The sequence below is a fragment of the Leiobunum rupestre genome, chromosome 1, assembly GCF_980474605.1.
Source record: "Leiobunum rupestre chromosome 1, qqLeiRupe1.1.hap1, whole genome shotgun sequence".
Taxonomy (NCBI): Eukaryota; Metazoa; Arthropoda; class Arachnida; order Opiliones; family Sclerosomatidae; genus Leiobunum; species Leiobunum rupestre.
In genome coordinates, this window is record NC_143384.1 from 27,465,600 (window position 1) to 27,486,840 (window position 21,241).

Genomic DNA, 21,241 nt, shown 5'->3' on the forward strand with positions numbered 1-21,241 from the left:
GACATAAGTTCTAAAATCTTTCTCCATTTGCACTCTTTCTTGAATATTTCGTCGCCGCCCCTATTTCGATGAAACCCGGAGACCAATGCCCCCTCTGCTCCCCTTAAATAACGTCAGCGATAAAATTGCAGATCCTCCGCACCAGCATCTTACTACCAAAACCCCCTTTCTAAAAGCACCTAAGTGCCAACTCTAAGAGCGGTAAGAATTAAAAATAAATGAGAGTTTGGAATTTTGTAGTTAAAAACCAGTCAAAGGCTATGGTGGAGCAAATAAGCGTTTAAAAATTAATAAAAAAAACAACTATCATGGTAGTACCATGCCATATAAAATACGCCACACCCACAAGCAAGATCCCTATTAATTATAGAAAACAACTTTAAACGAAAATCTTACTTGTAATTTTTAGCACGAAACAAGAACGGCAGAATTTTTATGGTACTTGTACCGTAGACGATCATCGATGGTGAAAGTACCATTATCGATGGTAGTACCAGCATCGGAACATGGGTCCTAAAGCGTTGGGTCAAAACACAAAAACAAGCTAAAAGTGAGCGCCTGAATTCTGTCTTGATCCCAATTGTTTTCAGTAATTACGAATTTGCTTTATTATATTTAATAAATTAGATTCAAATGTACATTATTTCAATAGAAATAGGCTACGTGTTCTAGTGAAATAGATATAAATGAGAAACCGGAATTTTGGAGTAAACAAGATATACGACGGTCAGAATACACACAATCCTTCTAATGTGTTAAGTTTGTTTGAGCTATTCACAGCAACCTGCAACGCCGGTATTACAACTAATATATATCCACGGCCACACATAATTGTATTTACACTTATTTGTTACTTCTAGTCATACTTTGAAAGCATCGAAGATTCTTTCGATCAGTGTCACTCTTATTTTTTATTTCTGATCACACTTATTTGTTACTTCTGGTCAGACGTTGAGTGTCACACTTATTTCTTCTGGTTATATGACAAAGACTAGTTCGATCAGTGTCATAATTAATTGTTACTTCTGATCACACCTAATTGATACTTCTGATCACACCTAATTGTTACTTCTGATCACACCTAATTGTTAGTTATGATCACAGCTAATTGTTACTTCTGATCATATCTAATTGTTACTTCTGATCACACTTATTTGTTACGTTGAGTGTCACACTTTTTCGTTCTGGTGATACGCCGAAGACTAGGTTGACCAGTGTCATACTTCTGGTCGTACGTTGAAAGCGCGGCGCACTCTGAACGGCCTTGAAAAACGCTAGAGGGAAACGGGTGCGTAGACCTCTATAAACACGGGGATTTACAATGTTGGAAATTGCGGGGGTACTTAAACGCTGTCCAAAAAACCTTACTTAGAATTCAAATTAAGCAAAGTAATTGCAATTCTAGGTTATATGGAAATCACAGCTATTCAAAAATGAATGAAAATCGGACTTAAATTAAGGAACGTTATGTCGATTTTCCGGCGGAAATATAAAACCACGAACATTGGCGTCCCTTAAATTATCCCGAAAACCATACCTAACATTAATATTTACTGATATAACCGAAGGGATAGTTCCACTGAATCGCAACCTATCCAATAATATTTTTTTAACGTTACCGGACTTAATTTATAACGAAATATCAACCACACAAAGCCAAACTACCGAAAACGGTAATTTCTTGGGCTTCGATTTCAAAAATTTATGAAAGGCTATCAATGGCGATATACATATGTACACTTGAACGAGATATCATTGACTCTTCTAGACCTAACCGTTGAAGATATATGCGCGACACGGCGGCATCGGCATCGGCAACGGAACATTGTACGTGAAACTTATACACACAAATCCTTAGGATTGTGAAAAAACCAGTCGAAGGCCAAGTTTGCAGACGAATTTCCAATAGTAAAGTTTTCACTTTAAACTCCCTGGGCCAAAATAGACGCAAGTCACGCAACCTAAATTCGTTCCCGCCGTACTTTCTAAGTAAATTTTCGCTAGCTTAGAAACGGGTGCCCTTCCAAGCAGCACTATATGGTAGCCCTCATGCATATATGACAATAAAATATTATATAGTTGCAGTAATATAATACACTAAAATTTTTATTTGAAACTGAACCATTTATTAAATCAAACATATTTTTCAATACATAATTTAAATATTAATTTACTCCTTTTTCTCAAATTTCGGCATGCATTCTTCCTGCAAACGTAAAAAGAAAATGAATTAATATAACACATAATATCCTATCTATATAATGTAGTGGGTTATTTTCTTTTGGTACGCTTTCAATATAATTTCATAGGGTTAATTTTGTAATTAAAAACTTTATTTTTACTCCAACTGCGGCCTTGAATTCTTGAAACATCTGTAATTTAAATTATATTTTTACATTTAAACAAAACTTTATTGACTGAAATTTATTTATGAAATTAAATTATTTCTTACGGCTTTCTTAGAGGTGCAAACCTGGTAAACGAATCGATCAGTAAGATTTCAGTAGTCAAGATAATCATATGTTAGTACTTACTTTGTTCCAGTCCTTGTCAGACTAAATTTAAAATATTATATTTATCAACGATTTAAAAAATTATTAATACGAAATTTGGACATTACACGTTACCTCGTAATCTTTGCAGATCTTTTCACATTTGCCCTTGAATGGTTCTGCTTTCTATTGAGAAGAAACAATTGGGCTCAATTTCTGGAAATAATGATAAAAGGTTTACTCTTTTTACCTTCTTGCAGTCTTCGCTCATTTTTTCTTCCATCTTTGCTTTAAATGCTTTACCTAAAGGAACATAAATGCTATGATTTTTCAATATTTACTCTTTGTTAGAAAGATCAATGAACCTTGATGACCCCTAGGAGCTACAAACGCAGCACCCCACACTAGGAGAAAGCCACCTTAAAAAGTATTGAGTTTCCTTTTGTAAATTTTTCATTGGTTAGACGCTTTAGCACCTGCAGCCGTCAGAAGGCGAAAATTCAGGGGAAATTCGGAAATTGTCTCCCCCCGACCGTAAAACGTTCAGCATAAAGGTTCACCCAATGAAATTTGTACACAACACTGTCTTAGGGTGTTTAAAGGTTAGCTGCGTTCTCGTTGTGGATGTTGCTTCTAGATCAACCAAATTTACCTAACCACCCCGCATTCAATTTGAAAATAATAACCTAACTATATCGTGTCTTTCGAAAGGGAAACACAAAATCAACCCAACCCCAACGCTCCTTTCGATAGAGAAAGACAAAATCAACCCAAACCTAACGCTCCTTTCGATAGATAAACACAAAATCAACCCCACCCCAACGCTCCTTTCGATAGAGAAACACAAAAACCAACCCCACCCCAACGCTCCTTTCTATAGAGAAACACAAAATCAACCCAAATCCAACGCTCCTTTCGATAGAGAAACAAAAAATCAACCCAACCCCAACGCTCCTTTCGATAGAGAAACACAAAATCAACCCAACCCCAACGCTCCTTTCGATAGAGAAACACAAAAACCAACCCCACCCAACGCTCCTTTCTATAGAGAAACACAAAATCAACCCAACTCCAACGCTCCTTTCGATAGAGAAACACAAAATCAACCCAACCCCAACGCTCCTTTCGATAGAGAAACACAAAATCAACCCAACCCCAACGCTCCTTTCGATAGAGAAACACAAAATTAGCCCAACTCCAACGCTCCTTTCGATAGAGAAACACAAAATCAACCCAACCCCAACGCTCCTTTCGATAGAGAAACACAAAATCAACCCCACCCCAACGCTCCTTTCGATAGAGAAACACAAAAACCAACCCCACCCCAACGCTCCTTTCTATAGAGAAACACAAAATCAACCCAAATCCAACGCTCCTTTCGATAGAGAAACACAAAATCAACCCAACCCCAACGCTCCTTTCGATAGAGAAACACAAAATCAACCCAACCCCAACGCTCCTTTCGATAGAGAAACACAAAATTAACCCAACTCCAACGCTCCTTTCGATAGAGAAACACAAAATCAACCCAACCCCAACGCTCCTTTCGATAGAGAAACACAAAATCAACCCCACCCCAACGCTCCTTTCGATAGAGAAACACAAAATTAACCCAACTCCAACGCTCCTTTCGATAGAGAAACACAAAATTAATCCAACTCCAACGCTCCTTTCGATAGAGAAACACAAAATCAACCCAAACCCAACGCTCCTTTCGATAGAGAAACACAAAATCAACCCCACCCAACGCTCCTTTCGATAGAGAAACACAAAATCAACCCCACCCCAACGCTCCTTTCGATAGAGAAACACAAAATTAGCCCAACTCCAACGCTCCTTTCGATAGAGAAACACAAAATCAACCCAACCCCAACGCTCCTTTCGATAGAGAAACACAAAATCAACCCCACCCCAACGCTCCTTTCGATAGAGAAACACAAAATTAGCCCAACTCCAACGCTCCTTTCGATAGAGAAACACAAAAACCAACCCCACCCCAACGCTCCTTTCGATAGAGAAACACAAAAACCAACCCCACCCCAACGCTCCTTTCTATAGAGAAACACAAAATCAACCCAAATCCAACGCTCCTTTCGATAGCTAAACACAAAAACCAACCCCACCCCAACGCTCCTTTCGATAGAGAAACACAAAATCAACCCAACCCCAACGCTCCTTTCGATAGAGAAACACAAAACCAACCCCACCCCGACGCGCCTTTCGATAGAGAAACACAAAATCAACCAACCCCAACGCTCGTTTTGATAGAGAAACACAAAATCCACCGAAACCTAACGCTCCTTTCGATAGAGAAACACAAAATCAACCCAAACCTGACGCTCCTTTCGATAGAGAAACACATAATCAACAAACCCCAACGCTAATTTCGATAGAGAAACACAAAATCAACCCAACCCAACCCCAACGCTCCTTTCGATAGAGAAATAACAAAACCAACCCCACCCCGACGCGCCTTTCGATAGAGAAACACAAAATCAAGCAACCCCAACGCTCCTTTTGATAGAGAAACACAAAATCAACCCAAACCTAACGCTCCTTTCGATAGAGAAACACAAAATCAACCCAAACCTGACGCTCCTTTCGATAGAAAAATTACAAAACCAACCCCACCCCGACGCGCCTTTCGATAGAGAAACACAAAATCAACCAACCCCAACGCTCCTTTTGATAGAGAAACACAAAATCAACCCAAACCTGACGCTCCTTTCGATAGAGAAACACAAAATCAACCCAAACCTGACGCTCCTTTCGATAGAGAAACACAAAATCAACCCAAACCTGACGCTCCTTTCGATAGAGAAACACATAATCAACCAACCCCAACGCTAATTTCGATAGAGAAACACAAAGTCAACCCAAACCTAACGCTCCTTTCGATAGAGAAACAAAAAATCAACCCAAACCTAACGGTCCTTTCGATAGATAAACACAAAATCAACCCAACCTCAACGCTCCTTTCGATTGAGAAACACAAAACCAGCCCCACCCCTTAGAGGTAAAATCAAGTTGCTTATCTCACCCTCTGGGCCACACATTTTCTTCACCTTATCTTCGGAGCATTCCCAGCCAGCGTAAGCTAGTCCCACTAAGGCGGCTAATAACATGCAAGCGACGAAAGCCTTCATTGTCCGTTTGCTAGAGTGTCTTGGCAGATGTGGACCAAATGTGATCATTGTAAGAACAGCATTCTGAATTTATAGAACGTAAAACAGCGGCTTAAGCTCAACTTAACCTAGTTTGTTTTGGGTTATTTCTATTGTTAGTCTATATTGAAAACTTGGGGTTTTCCGAGGTTTAACCAAAACCATTATTAATTATGGGCATCGTTCCTGATCAAATAGTTTTTTCTTTTAATATTTCACAAACTATGTCGCAAGGGCGGATGTACAAAGACGAACTTCGATTTCAGGTAGCTTAAGTTTAATTTACACACTTGAAGTTCGCTCTTTAACCAACGTTACTCAGACAGATGAGTTTGCTTAGCTTTATTTAAAACCTCGCTTATGCCAAACATTTTTGAATCAAGTTGTTATTCAATTTGGAATAGACTAACTGGTAAGTGGGTATTTTTACGGTTTGTTTAATCAAACGAAGCATTTTCGTTATTTTGCAATGATTTCAAAACAGGTTTGATTTACAGTAACATAGACAATGGAAGGAAAAACCTTTATGTTTGTTGTTATGAGTAAATTTGGTTAGCAAATATAATTCGGAAAAAATACTTTAATTAGAAAATATGTGTAAAAAACAATAAAATATTTTCATTTAAAAAACCAAAATTTTCTTGGTTGTGTCAATTTTTGGAGTCTTCATCGTAAACCGCGTCGTGAATATCTTTCAAACATTTCTGTTGCGAGATCAAAAGATAATTAAATAAATTAAATGAGTTCACCATTTAAATATACTTACTAATCCGTATTTGTGTTTGGCCATAACTGGGGACAGTTTCTCGCAGTACTAAATTGTGATAACAATGAATTTAGTTTTTGTAGTTTCATTTATAATAATAGTGTATATACCTCTTTCTTAGTGCCCAAATCTTGCTAGATATTTTAGTAATCAAGATTAATTTAGATATCTATTTAAAATTATGTAGTTTAAATACAGACGTACGTTATCATTAGCCACGTATTCGTCAGCAATGGTGTAAATTTCTTTCATGTTATTGACAGCCTAATTGGGATCAATTATAAATAATTATTTTAACCCAATTTAAAGTGTTTTTTTAATAATAGTGCCTTACATTTCTGCATTCTCGTGACATGAAAAACATAACGATAACTGAAGTTTAAAAATAATTATTTTAGTATTTCCCAATGTTTTTGGAATTACTATTTTTTAACTATAGTGGATTAAGTTATTTAACTTCTGAATTAAGTTATTTAACTTCTGAATTAATTTTTTTTATGAAATTCTGAATTTTTTAAAATACCTTAATGAAAATATTTATCAGGACTATTCTTAATAATTTGAACACTAAACTAGAATTAATTGATTCCTGTTTTTTTTCGTAGAACAGTGTTGCCTTCTGAGACAACGTTGCAGATATAATTTATGACGTAAGGAAAGCTAATCCATTAAATATCAACCCTCCTTTAAAGTCGTGCTTATTCTTTATGAGTTGTCAAATTTCGTTATCTAAGTCGATAATTATATTCCATAGGTATGTCTCTTTGGTAATTATTTTACCGATAACTATTGATAGTGACGTCATCATGGGAATGGAATCGCACATTAGCGAGGTACTGTCAAATGCCTAACCGACAATAGAGTCTCTGCCACGAAAGCACTCAGGAAACGTTTTTCGTGTGAAATATAGTTTTATATAGGTAGGCACCGATATGGGTGGTAATATCGAATGATAATATCGGACGATATATCGGCCGATATTAACTAAGTTATTTATCATAACAGTAGTGTATATGATAAAATCATTATAAAAGACGGTTCAGTAAGCTGTCATACCATTTTATTTTAAGTTTTCATGAAAAAAAGGTTGCAAGAGCATATCCGAATATGTTTCTTTTCATTTTAAGTGATACATATTTTCTATCTCAAATCAATTATCATTGTTTTTTTATTTGATTACACTCGTAACCCCCTGTCTAAAAAAGGTATGATCTAGCTTCTGAAGTCTGACGTACGTGGCGCGGCCAATCAAAAAAAAATATTATCATTAGTTAGTTAATCGATAATTTTCTAATTTTTAAATATTTTCTGAAAATATTTTTGTAAAACCGATATTGGTCGATACCGATATTAGAAAAAATGGCTGATATATCGGTGCATCCCTCGTTTTATACTTATAGATTAATATTATAGATTTGTGGTGTAATGAAGGTCTAAATTCAACTACAAATTTATAAAATCATACCCCTGGTCCTCTTGAAGGTTGGATACCTGTCGATGAACTTAAGACATCTCTCAGCCAAATATTCCTCCTCGTCGGGTTCCGCGCTTGCTTTCGACACTAGCAGAACCAAGCCAATACTTAAGAATACAAATTTTGAAGCTAGTCCCAACATGATTCTTAATTTGCGTCAGAAATTGAACGAGTTGAATGGTGGTTATGCAATACTCGATTGTTTTCCTTGGATATTTATAGTCGATGGATTTTATTGACCTCAAAAATTGAACTAGTTAATTTTCAATCATCCGATATGACTAGTCAAACTGCACTCTAAAAAAAGGCACGGGTTAAGCCTCAATAACGTGAACGGCAGAATTGGTATCGGTTAAGTTTGTTCAAAATAAAGCTAATCCTACTCTCCTATAAGTTCCCCGTTTACGTTTTAGCGAGGGGGCTAAACCTGTCTATTATCGGGCGTTTATTTTTGGTGTTAGCGATATCCGGCCCGTTTGTTTTAATTTGAAAGGCAAAAACCAAGTTATTTATTCATCCTTTTTACGGTCGTCATTTGAATGTTAATTATTGGTTTTTTTATCGGTAGGTGATCATGCGTATTTCAATAACGAGAATAATTAGACACCACAAACTTATAATTATATAATTTTTATTACAATAGCAGTTTTTTTCTGGGTTATTGAATTTAAGTGGCTCCATATTCTTTAGCTAAATCGTACAGGCAGCCCTGTTAAAAATAATATATAAAAATTGATTAAAAGTGTAATTTATTTACCCAATTTTATCAATTATTTTAAAATTATTACCCAAACTCTCTTGTGATCTTTGTAAATCTACAATTAATAAATAATAAAGTTAATAATAATTATCTAATTATAATTTATAATAATTCATAATTATCCATAGTTTATAATTAATAACGATTGACACGTTACCAATTTAATCAGCTAGTTATCGCTAACAACAAGTATAATTTCATTTTTATTTACATTATTACTTATTTCGTGAGTTAAGCGATACATTTTTTTCCGTCCAGTCAGGTAATTTGACAAATAGACCTCAGAGTTTTGGACTATTCGTAGCTATTCGTGACCTAAAACTATCACTACGTCATCTTTCCGAATTTCAGTATTAACATCTGTTGTTCTTAGCAATGTCAAATTTTATTCACACACAAGCATATTCCATAATTAGAACAATACCTTAGCAGACAGGGAAACCCGTGGTCCTAGTCTACCAATTCGTTTGGGAAAGAATGTATTTAGGTTACTGAGAATTTACGAGTGTACCTTTCTAGCTCGTTTCCGCGCCCAGGTATCATAATCAACTAGGCTAATACCCAAGGCCTCTCTACAAGTTATTATAGAAAGGGAACCTGAAGAACTTGGGGAAAACACCTTTGGTCAGCAGGTAGAGAACTTATAAACTCAACCCGGAAGCAGTGGTTCCGAGTTTTCACCCAGTGCCACAATTTGAGATCGAACCCGGTTCCTCTTGCTGCGAGGCGACAGAGCTAAGTAGTTCGCCACCACACATCTTATTTTCGTGAGAAATAACAAAACAGTTGTTAGATTCTTAATAATTGTGTGTAGACAAATATTTTAAAACCAAACGTTTCTGTTTTAATTTGTTTTTCAGCCAGACTTAGTTAGAACCTTTTACTACTATCATCGAATGTACTCATACGTTCTCATAATCTAAATACGTTCTTAGATTCGGTGGCGTATAATATTTTAACATACTTGATGGAAAGCGTCACTTTGGCATTCCTAAAATGAAAATACATTTTATTATAATAATCGTGTCATTTATGTGGATTTTTTTAATACCTTTTTCATAGCTTCGTCATCGGGCTAAAATTCAAAATTTTATATTAACTACAATTTTTAACTTTACGTACAAGAGAAGTATTTTAAAATATACTTTTGCTTCCATAAACTTGTCCAATATGGGGTATGTTGCATTCTTCATTTTTAAATAATCCTATAAAATAATTAACGCTGTTTTAAAATATATGAAAAGCTAGCATAGACGTATATATTTTAGTTACAACCATTGTGACGTCTGTTCTGAATTTTTAAAGGGAGCCAATGAAACAGACTACAGTGGAAGAATTAAAATATTTCAATGCAATATTATACTAGCAGCCCAATTTCGAAAGAAATAAGCGTAACAGGGACTCAGCATGCGACTATGTTTGAAAAACCGCTATCTAACCTAGATCGTCCCTTCTAAATAGTTATAACGATTTGCCTCTAAAGGGAGTTACAACGTTTGTTAATTTATCGTATTATTAATGTTCTTACTAATAACTAATTTTAGTTTCTTGAACCTAAATTTTATCAGTTACATTATTCTGTACTGAAAAAGCTCTAAACAAAAGTACTAAACTCAGCATCAACTTGGTTACCTCTGCATACTAGTGCTACGCTAGCAAGTGGCGCTATCTATCGGTACATAACCAATATTAGTTATTTTCCCCAATACATAACCCACCATCGTATAATTATAATTTGTATATAACACGATTGATACTTAAACTCAGCAGTTGGACAAGGAGTCACGTACGTGAAACCTCAAATTAAAAAAATAACGTTTTTAAATTAAAACATTAAAATAAAATACTTTTATGACCGTGAAGTATAAGTCGTGTTATATACAAATTAATTACCTACCACCAATTAGGCATTAGAGCTCAACACTTAGTCACTCTAGAGTATAATATAATAATTAGTTCTATAAAAGCATAGTTTCAGTGGTATAACAATTTGACTTAATCCGCTAGGGGCGCCACTTAACGGGAAACTTTAAAACTACGTTAATTTACTGATTAATAGGCGTAATTAAACAAAACGGCTTGAGAGTTCATGTTTAAAAAACCGGATGAGCGTATACTGTTTTTTGAACCTAGCTAGTCCTGGCGATAACTTTGCTCTTGCGCAGTCGCTGTAACGCCCTTTTCCCCCGATAGGAGGAAGATGAGTGTTTCACGCTTGTTTAATATCTGAGATCCAAGTCTGCGCGCTCTGGCGGCACTTGTAGAAGCGCGCGCGGTGTCAAACGTTATTATAAGGGTCTGAATTTGTCTCTGAAAATGTTTTTAAAAAATATTATTTAAAAAGTTGACGAAATTGCGGGACAAAAATGTCAAAAATAAAGAAACATTCAAAAGCGTGCGCCTGTTAAAAACTCTCTGTAATCGGAGGATCTTAAAATTCATTTGGCCAGTGAAAAGCTGCAGATACGTTAACATGCTATACCTCAAAATGTAAAGGTTGTGTGGCGCTCAAAAACGTTATATTTAAATTGATCAATTCTCCCGATATATCACCACCAGTCGCTTTTCTAACATTTATTTTCTTTTAGCATTTGATCCTGTAATTTCAACCACTTTTGAAATAAGCTAATTTAAAAAATTACAAGCCAAACCTTTGAGGGTTCCAACCTAGATTTGTTAAGGACATTTTCAACTATAAAAACAGCCACAAAATATTTCAAATAACTTTTATCACTAATATTTTAAGCGATGGAGTTATTCAAAGTCGAAGTTTAGTAAATCCCTACCTTGGAGCACTGCCCGGGAAAAAATTGGGCATTATGGGGCCAAATTTTTTTTTAGAATTGAAGATTGTTCCATATTCAATAATGATATTAACAACCAAAATAATTTACACAAACAATTTCAGAGAATTATTATAAACGTTTGACGTCGTTTCTAACAGTGCACTCCCACTACACTTACGAGGAGTGTACCCGAGGTGAAAATCACCAGTAACATGAATTTTCACCAAGGGAAAAGTTACGCTGGGCTTCCGTTTTGCTATGGCAACCGAAAATGTTTTTGACAACTTTAAAAAGCATGTGATTTTCTCGGTTTCACAGGGGGGCTACTTGATGAATTTCACCCAAAATTGTTAAAATTTAGCATTTTAGTTAAAATTTAAATTTTTTTTGGGTTTTCAAAAATGTTCACAGGGTAGCCCCCCCCTGTGAAACCGAGAAAATCCCATGCTTTTTTAAATGTAGATTTTTTCATTTTAAGTTGTCAAAAACATTTTCGGTTGCCATAGCAAAACGGAAGCCCAGCGTAACTTTTCAATTGGTGAAAATTCATGTTACCCCAAGGTCTACATACCCCCCGAGTTTCATCAAAATTGGTGATTTACACCTCGGGTACACTCCTCGTTAGTTGATCAATTTCCGAGTTATCTTTCTGTAGGGCGCCACCCTACTTGCTGATTAAAATAAAGTTTATTGTTTGTAATTTCAAAACGAAACTTACTTCTTTGCAATCATCAGCAATCAGGACCTTAATAATCGCTAAAAATAAAGAAGTCGAAATACATTAATCATAAATAGCAAAAATACTGAAGTTGATCCTAAGGCTTGGTAGACGCAATATCTTACTATGTTGTTTTTTCAAAGTGTCGTAGTTTTTCAGCAGCTTGATACAACCTTCCAACCATTTTTCGGCGTCGATATCCTTGTCCGCCGATGCGTAAAACAAAGTCAACCCTAAAATCGCCAGAATTACTTGTGGTTTCATTATCATCTAGAGAAAAAAAGTCTGAATTGTGATCGAAGGGGGTGTAGATACTGTTACCGCTTTCATTTATGAGGACGTCATCAAGGTTTAATTGATTCTCTTGTGTGCTGCATGTGGACTAAGTCAACAAAGGTGAACAAATTTGGTCCCTTGTCGTGTTGGAATTTCTAGGATGAGGTCTTAGGTTTCACCTGAAGCCACTACGTAGCTCCGCAAACTACGAGTGAGTGCGTTCGAAACTAAACGTTCTTTCTCATTTTGCGCTGTACAGTTTTAACAATATTTCGTGACACTCAAGATAAGTCAATACCAGGTATTTACCTTGGTTTCCTGTATGCGTTAGTTAATGGCTAATTTATTGTCAATTAATGGAGCTCTAAGCCAACCGTTACCAAGTCAATGAATTGTGTACCATACATGCTATAAGAGCATATTTAAATCTTAAGAATTATACTTTTAAAATGGATTAAAAATACTTAATGCGTGATGATTCAAGTTTTAAGTGCTTCCTTAGTCAACAAAGAAATTTTTCTTTTAAACATTATTTTCCTTATAGTTTGTTGAAACATCCTACAGTTTGATGTAAATAAATTCGAAATTACGAAGTGTCTATTCTTTAATCGAAAGTAAAATATTCTAGCCGAACTTGTTACCTCTTACGCAAGATAATACCAAAATTATATATTTTTTTGGTCCTCAGAGGGAATAACTATGTTGAAAGGAAACGCCGGCATCATGGTAAAATTTTCCATGGCACGAAAACGTTACCGGCGTGAGCTTCAATCGCGTTGGATGACTTATGTTTCCAGAAAGCAATGATATCCCGAGGGGGAAGCTTACTTGATTCGTTTGGAGCACCGGTATATACATTTCTGGCCCAATGTCATAAAACATGAGATAGATTGAGAGCAATGGTTAAAATCGAGGGGCTAATCACTTCAAAAAATTATGTACACTGTATTTCTAATTTCCATATATTTTATTTATATTTCCCAATATTTCTTTTGGTGCCTATTTTACACCCTAAGTATAAATAAAGTTGTGGGTCTAACCGGCCGAAGACCAACCGACCGAAAGGGTCCAACGCATCGAAATCTCTCGGCCCGAAATATATCGTCCAACAGGTCGAAAGTTAAAAACAGTTTTTTTGTAAAGGGAAAAAGGTTCAACGGACCGAAAAGAAATATACCGCTAAAACAATTATAAATGAGTAAAATGTTAATGGTGTCAACGGATCGAATAAGGCGGCATCAATTATTTATTTTTCTTATTAAAACAGGGGTATTTTTCCTAATTTAAAGATATATCCGGGTATTTTAGGGAAAAGGAATTTTTTGTTTTACGCATTTTTGACGTTTTAGCAACGCATTCTTCGGCAATTTGAATGCATTTTCGAGGTCTCCCAACATCCTAACGGGACCAGGGCAAAAAGGGGCTTTGGGTGAGGACCAAATGTATAGCGAATTATCCGTGTATTTTTGAGGAAAATACATTATTTAACGAGAGAATAGTGCGTTTATTGACGATTTCGCTAGGTACTGACCTCTAGGTCGCGATGCTAGACGGCCCATCGTTATCAGCAAGCAAGGGGTTGGGGTGGCGCCACGAGCCCCCAGCGCAAGAGCGTAGCGAACGTAAAAAAGCAATTTCCGGGTACTATTTCCATTTAACTGATAATTATAATTGAGTTATTTAATATATATATATTTTAAAACTTTTCTAAAGTGTAGTCCACGAAACTGCATTTAATAATAATAATAATAATAATAATAATAATAATAATATTTGTATGTAAAGAAAAAGAAATCAAAACTTTTGTGTTTAAAAAAAAGGGGTACTCCAACGTGTATCTCCTCCAATGTTATGAAACCAACCTTTTTGCATTACCTGCAATGTTTTAAAAGTAACATTTTTGTTTTGTATTTCCTTCGATGTTAAAAAAAATTTTATGTACTTCCTCTAATGTTAAAAAAATACTCAACTTGAAATAAAAGATGTCATAAACTGAAAATAATAATAATAATAATAATAATAAATATATAAGCACGTTTTCGAAATTCATTACTTATACAGGGTCTTTGTTTTGCTCGGAAAAGTGTTTTTTTTCAAAACCTATTTATAGTACCGATTTCAAATTTGGAAGGTCAATTCTCTATACCGGGGGACATCAGTTTGAGAAATTTGAGCGTTTTCGGTAATGTTTTTCACCAATTTTGAAAAATTATTTTTCGACCACTAGGTGTGAGATAAAAAATTTCTATTATAAAGTTGTAGGCCGTCATCGAAAACCCTTAAAAATTGTTCACTCGACGAAAAACAACTTATTTATCAGTGAAAATTTGAGCTTGAAAAATTTACAAGTTGGTGAAGCCAAATTACGATTGTTTGAAACGATAATTGAAAAGGGAACAAGTCTAATACAAACGTAGTAGAGTTTTCACACTTGAAAAAATGTACATGTTTGGTTTTTAAATGCAGATATTTTATTCACATAAATTTTTACAAAACATTTTCAACAATATCACCATTGGCTGCAACACAGGTTTGTGCGCGGACAATTAAGTTCTCAAACGCTTTCTCTACCATTTCTGGTGTGACGTCTCGGCAAGCACTGATTATTCGTCTAATGAGTTCCTCCCTAGTTTCAATGGGCGTGGCGTATACCTTTGCTTTAACGAATCCCCAGATAAAATAATCCAGCGGTGTTAGGTCAGGTGACCTTGCTGGCCAATGCACTGGACCATTTCTCCCTATCCACCTTTCAGGAAACTCGTTGAGGTGCTCAGTTACTTGCCGGGGAAAATGCGGAGGGGCGCCATCTTGCTGAAACCACAACTGACGTCTTTCAGCCAATGGAAGGTCGTCGATTGCGTCACTCAGTTCGTTCTGTAGAAAATGTAAATACCTTTGGCCGTTGAGGTTCGTCGGCAGGAAAAAGGGACCAATCAAACGGTTTCCAACAAGTCCAACCCAAACATTGACCCGTTCAAATTGAACCTGGTGATGATATTCAAAACCCCAATGTGGGTTGATGTCAGACCAAAGATGGCTGTTTTGATGATTAAAGGGCCCATCTCTAGAAAATGACGCTTCGTCGGAGAACAAAACATGGCGCAAAAATTGTCTATCTTCTTGGACAGCATTTAGTAACCAGTTGCTAAATTCATAACGTCTTTGATGGTCTCCGTCAATTAGTCCTTGGTGGAGCGTAGCTCTGTATGGATGATAGCGATTCTTACGAAGAATTTTCCACACACGATTTGCAGAACAACCCAAATCAGCAGCGGCGTTAGCGCAACTGTGACGAGGATATGCCACAAAGTACGCGAGTACATGGTTCTCGAAGTCTAAATCCGGTTGACCCAATCCGCGAAACGTAGGTTGCAAGTTACCAAATTGATTGAAATCGTGAATTGCTCGTCTTACTGTATTTACAGATGGTGCTCCATTTGGATGTCTTTCTGCGAAGATTTCAGTCACTCTTCTAAGGTTTTGCGCTGCTTCTCCATAGTAAATGGCAACTATCTCGGTACGCTCAGCTACTGAATAACGAGGCATTGTTCGAAATATTATCAAACACTGATAATAATCTCCCAAAGTTTTCCTTTAAATACCCAATGCATGTTTAGGATTGACCTATAGCCTCGTGTTTTTTAAATCCGGTCGTTTTTTTAACCAAAGTTTCAACTGGATTAGGTAATTCGGTTTCAATTATCGTTTCAAACAATCGTAATTTGGCTTCACCAACTTGTAAATTTTTCAAGCTCGAATTTTCACTGATAAATAAATTGTTTTTCGTCGAGTGAACAATTTTTAAGGGTTTTCGATGACGGCCTACAACTTTATAATAGAATTTTTTTATCTCGCACCTAGTGGTCGAAAAATAATTTTTCAAAATTGGTGAAAAACATTACCGAAAACGCTCAAATTTCTCAAACTGATGTCCCCCGGTATAGAGAATTGACCTTCCAAATTTGAAATCGGTACTATAAATAGTTTTTAAAAAAAAACACTTTTCCGAGCAAAAAAAAAAGACCCTGTATATTTAATCATACAGTCTTTTTAAAACATATATTTTTCGATCCGTTTAAACCCTTTATCTTTTACTATTAAAAAAATATATATTTTTTACTCCGTTGAAACTTTTAACCTTTTTTTTATTAAAAACATATTTTAAACTTTTGATAGGTTGGTGCTTTGCTTCGATTAGACTGGCTTTGATCCGTTGAACCCCTTCGATCGCTTGGTCTTCGGCCCATCAGACCCAGACACCTTTATTCTTATATAAAATCAGATTATCGGATTTTGGAGTACAGCTGCAGATCCACAGCTACTGGAAAACACCTTAAGTGGCATACAGTTGATTTCCGTTTTTAAGTATGCCAGAGGAATCCGCGATAGCTGCAGTTGAACACTTTCATAAGCATTCCCTATTTAAGCTAAAGGAACTAATCACTTTTTCTATTTATACAAACTACTAATGGTGTATGTTTAATTATAAATAGAATGTTCTTGACTAAACGCTTGCTTGTTTGGTTAAAAGTATTTTTATGGATTAAAAATATAGATCTGATAATTTGTTTTGACTGTCATTGAATGATATGTTTTTATTTTGAAGCTAGAGAACCTATAGCTAGACTAGAAATTTCGCGGAAAGAGATAAAGCCATCATCAACCTTTAAATATACAACTATCATGTTTACTAAATTTATATTTTTATTAAATTATACAGAGTGTCACTAAAAACGACACGGAGTTAATAATTAAAAGCTATTTTCCCTGGGAATTAGATATTTTCAGATCGTAAAGCACACGCTGGGGGTCGTTAAATGAAAAAAAAACTCAATGACCTTGAACCAAGTTCACAAGGTCATTCAAAAACCGTAGAGTTTAGAGACTAATCCATTCCAATAAGAAAGTTGTGCGCCATCGAAATTTATGTCCAAGTGGCTCATAAATAAAAATGTCCAAGAGATCAGGCTTAGGTGTTAATAATTTAGAAAGTACTTGTGCTACGGCATCGACAATTTCAGGACCAATTCACTGTGGTAAGATCTTATGCTATTAAAATTCGGATGACCTGAACCATGTCTTCAAGGCCATTCAAAATGTCTCTCAAAAACCGTTAGGTTTGCAAGGTAAGTTTCAATTCAACACTTTTTAGAACAAAATTTTGAATGGCCTTGAGGACATGGTTCCAGGGCATTGAGGTTTGTTGCATCTAATGACACCCTGCGCTGGTTATGCAATCTCAAAATATCAAATTCCTATGAAAAATAGCATTTCAATATAAGCTTTGGATCTTTTTTGAGTGGACACCATGTATAAAGGTCATCTGTTATTTTGTCTCATAACACCAAATACATTTCAATGGTAACAAAATCAACTTAATGCATTTTTAAACGAGCTGGCTGGTTTACAGTTATTTCCATACATAGATATAAAATGTAATCCATTTTTTTTAACCGCGATACCACATCAGAATGTAATCTTTTTCTAAAGCTGAGGTTTCTACGCTAGGTTACGATTCTTAAAAGTTCCTTTAGCCTTAGATAAAAGGATTTCTGTGAATAGTTTTAATATTTACTTATAAGAAAACATAATATGGTTCGAAAATCAGTAACTTAAAAGCAGATCAATTATGAAATTACGAGGAGGTGAACAGATTTAGTCTGGTGAGGTAAGATTTAAGAGAATGTTAGAACGCGTTTTATCTGTATAAAACAAGGACTGAGCTCAGCTGACGTGTCTACGCCGCGCCTTTATCAAGAAATTTTTATAAACTGTGTAAAGTTAGTTTTTTATGCTACGGACATAAACGAGCTTAATATGTAAATAAACTGTTTTTCACACACAATCCCTTATGGATTTGTGTGTGCTAAAGAGATCATGTACCGTGTAGTCCGCCGCCGCTGGCGAGGCCACCACCGAATCTTACATGACTCTTCTAGAAGGGTCAATGATTTGTCAATCGACAGGAAATAGCAGATACTCAATTTTCATTTTGTTAATAGGGAGCCCATTTTAGTGATATTGGTTGATTGTTGACTTTAAATCTACATACTTTTCTAAAATTAAGACCCGGTTGAAAATTATTTTATTAGTTAGTGCCGATTATTTTCGAATTACCATAACGGTTGCATTAAGAAATTAAAATTTAAATTTACGCACTATTGTAAAATTGGAATTTCGTACCAATTGATACAGGCACCATCTAACTCCAAAAACGAGATAACTCTAAAAATTCAATTGGCCTAAAAATTAACGCGTTTGCGTTTCGCTACCTTATTTCCAAAACCAGGTAACCCGAAATAAAAACATTTTTGATAAAATTCTAATTCCTCTTGGGTTTATTAAGTTTATATACAAAGTTATTGAAAATTGGTTAAAATGTAAATGTAAATGTGTACCTAAATGTCCCTGACATCTTGTTATAGTTACTCTGCATTGTCTCTTTCTCTTTATGACATCAACCTTCACCATAAAAAAGCGGCAAAGGTAGAAGTATGTAATAAAATTGAGCCTTGGAGTATAACAATGTAAAATTTCAGAAACATTTACATCATTTTACCTTTACTCCTTTTTTTCACTCGTTTATCGGTCTGAATATCAGCTGTAAAAATATTTTAAGTCAGCGTGGTTATCACTTTCCAATAATAAGTCTATTAAAGAAGCCGTGCTGTCGCCATCTACACCTACTATTGAAAATTAAGACTTTTTATCTTGGTTATTTTCTTAGCTCCTATTTCCTTGGTTAAATTAAATATTGCAAACACGAGTTGATTACATCTTCGTATTTCAATATTAAATAAATTTAATTTAATGCATTTAGTGGCAAATTATGTGTCGCCCAGAGGTGGGCATTTTACGAATATTTTTCTATTCGAATATTTCCTTCGCCCAGTGAAGTTTCCAATTCCGCCATATGAAACCTTCTTATTCTGAAAGAAGAATAGGACTCTACCTTTCGAAACCGCGGAAACCTTCTTAGCGCGAAGGAAACTATCACTCAGTGAACGAAACTTCGTCTTTACTACGCGAAACTGTTATATATTCTTCCAATTAAAATGGTCTTCGTTTGAAGGTCTTTACGGAGTTTTTACTAAAGCGTTTCTTCGCAAGAAGATATACATATGCTGATAGGCTAAAAAAAGATATTATGACGATTACGAGTAAACATTTGAAATAATTTTACTAGAGTGAAGGTTGCTAGGGCGATAAATTGTTGAAGGTTGATATTGATAAGAAAAAGGTGTTTATTTCCTTTTTTAGTACTATTTTTTAAATAAAACGAAAGGTGTTGATAAAATTTCATTATTTGTATCACAGTTTTCTAGTCAACTTTCCATTGAAGTTTTTCACTGGACAATAAAGGTTAAACTTCAACTGCAAAAAGTATCCTCCGTGCTGAGAGAAAATAAATCTTTCAAAAAAGCGGAATTAGAGTCCAAGCAGTCGTAGCTTCGGCCAAGCTCATCATTGTTTATAGCAGTGGCGTAGTCGTATACAAAAAAGTAATTTGTTACGAGAGTATTTAACAAGACGTACGACGGTCAGAATACACACAATCCTACTAATGTGTTAAGTTTGTTTGAGCTATTCACAGCAACCTGCAACGCCGGTATCACAACCAAAATATATCATATAGACAGGGTGTTACGGATAAGAGTACCTAAACTTTCTATATGCATTCTATGGGTCTCTATGAGTAAAAATGTCTAATAAACATGCGTCCTAAAGTGCTTCGTTTCAGAGAAATGTGCTCCCAAAAAAATACCCCAAAAACCGGACACAGCCTTAAATCTGGCAAACATTATTCTTCTTTGAACCAAATTGTTTTCATTAAACTATCAATTGTTTTTTATCCGTGACGCGAGAAACTTTAATAACAAGTGGCAAAAGTTCATTCATGTCCTTTTAGAAGTAAAATGAGTATAATACAAAACCATAAGTTTATAATATAATAATAATAATAATAATAACTTTTATGTAAATATGATACACGCTAAACGTTTACGAGAGATAGTCACAAGATACTTGTTTCTGCACGTTTCCGTGTTTCACGTAGCCTTTAAAGGGAATATAACCTGCAAAGCAATCTTTATGGAAGACCCCTTCAATTTTTTAAATCATCCTGTACAGTGGCGCCAAACATTTTTAAAGCCAAAGGCATGAGTGGCCAGAGCTGCAAACGTTGGTGTTCCACACCAAATACCTGAGGTTATATTCCCTTTAACAGCGCCTCCGTGGTGAGCTGTTTGTAAAATATTCCCAAAAATAAAACTTATTAAAAAATGTTATATAATTATGACCTAACTCTTATTCCGCTAGGCTTGAATTTAAACTTAAATATTGGTTTTAATTTGCGCGAGTCATAATATATTTATCTTTACGCGCGTAAAGCCTTTGCATGTCTCAACTTTAGCTGTGAAACCTTGGATTAATGATAAGACTCCTGGATATAGCACTTCTACCTTCCCACGGCAGTATCGGGTGTCTCTCGAAACGGAAAATAAACTAGCTCGTCGTGGGACAAATTTTCCGCGCATGCGCAATTTGCGACGCTAGCTTTTAAAAAATACGCCACAATCACAACAAAAACAAAACAGTAGCGCCAACTAAAGTTTGTCCCACCTTGACGCGGAGCGCTGGGGAGATTTGAGAGACGCCTAAACGCGCAAGTGCCATATCCTGTAATCCTATTATTAATAAAAGGTGAAACCATAAGTAACATAATACCCCTAAGTATGACACTAGGAAAATGTTCTACTACATCCTTTCTTCACAGTGACGTCAATTTTTTTTCGAAATAGCGCC

At 35.5% G+C, this 21,241-nt stretch overlaps 2 protein-coding genes and 1 long non-coding RNA gene across 3 annotated transcripts; all 3 read right to left on the minus strand.

Annotated features, from left to right (window-relative positions):
• Positions 1-2,120: 2,120 nt before the first annotated feature.
• Positions 2,121-5,658, minus strand: LOC149962022 (uncharacterized). Its single transcript, XM_090174290.1, has 7 exons — positions 5,533-5,658; positions 2,743-2,795; positions 2,628-2,678; positions 2,535-2,555; positions 2,453-2,473; positions 2,343-2,372; positions 2,121-2,206 (listed from the first exon to the last, which is right to left on the minus strand). The coding sequence occupies exons 1-7, from the start codon at positions 5,636-5,638 to the stop codon at positions 2,171-2,173; spliced, it is 318 nt and encodes a 105-aa protein (XP_090030416.1). The 5' UTR covers positions 5,639-5,658; the 3' UTR covers positions 2,121-2,170.
• Positions 5,659-6,218: 560 nt separating this feature from the next.
• On the minus strand, positions 6,219-8,098 carry LOC149962023 (uncharacterized). Its single transcript, XM_090174299.1, has 6 exons — positions 7,888-8,098; positions 6,757-6,794; positions 6,627-6,686; positions 6,533-6,556; positions 6,423-6,470; positions 6,219-6,360 (listed from the first exon to the last, which is right to left on the minus strand). The coding sequence occupies exons 1-6, from the start codon at positions 8,036-8,038 to the stop codon at positions 6,307-6,309; spliced, it is 375 nt and encodes a 124-aa protein (XP_090030425.1). The 5' UTR covers positions 8,039-8,098; the 3' UTR covers positions 6,219-6,306.
• Positions 8,099-9,585: 1,487 nt separating this feature from the next.
• LOC149962024 (uncharacterized) lies at positions 9,586-12,424 on the minus strand. The gene is made up of 5 exons (XR_016478087.1): positions 12,286-12,424; positions 12,161-12,198; positions 9,802-9,861; positions 9,708-9,731; positions 9,586-9,647 (listed from the first exon to the last, which is right to left on the minus strand). It is a non-coding gene; the product is annotated as an uncharacterized LOC149962024 (long non-coding RNA).
• Between the last annotated feature and the right edge of the window lie 8,817 nt (positions 12,425-21,241).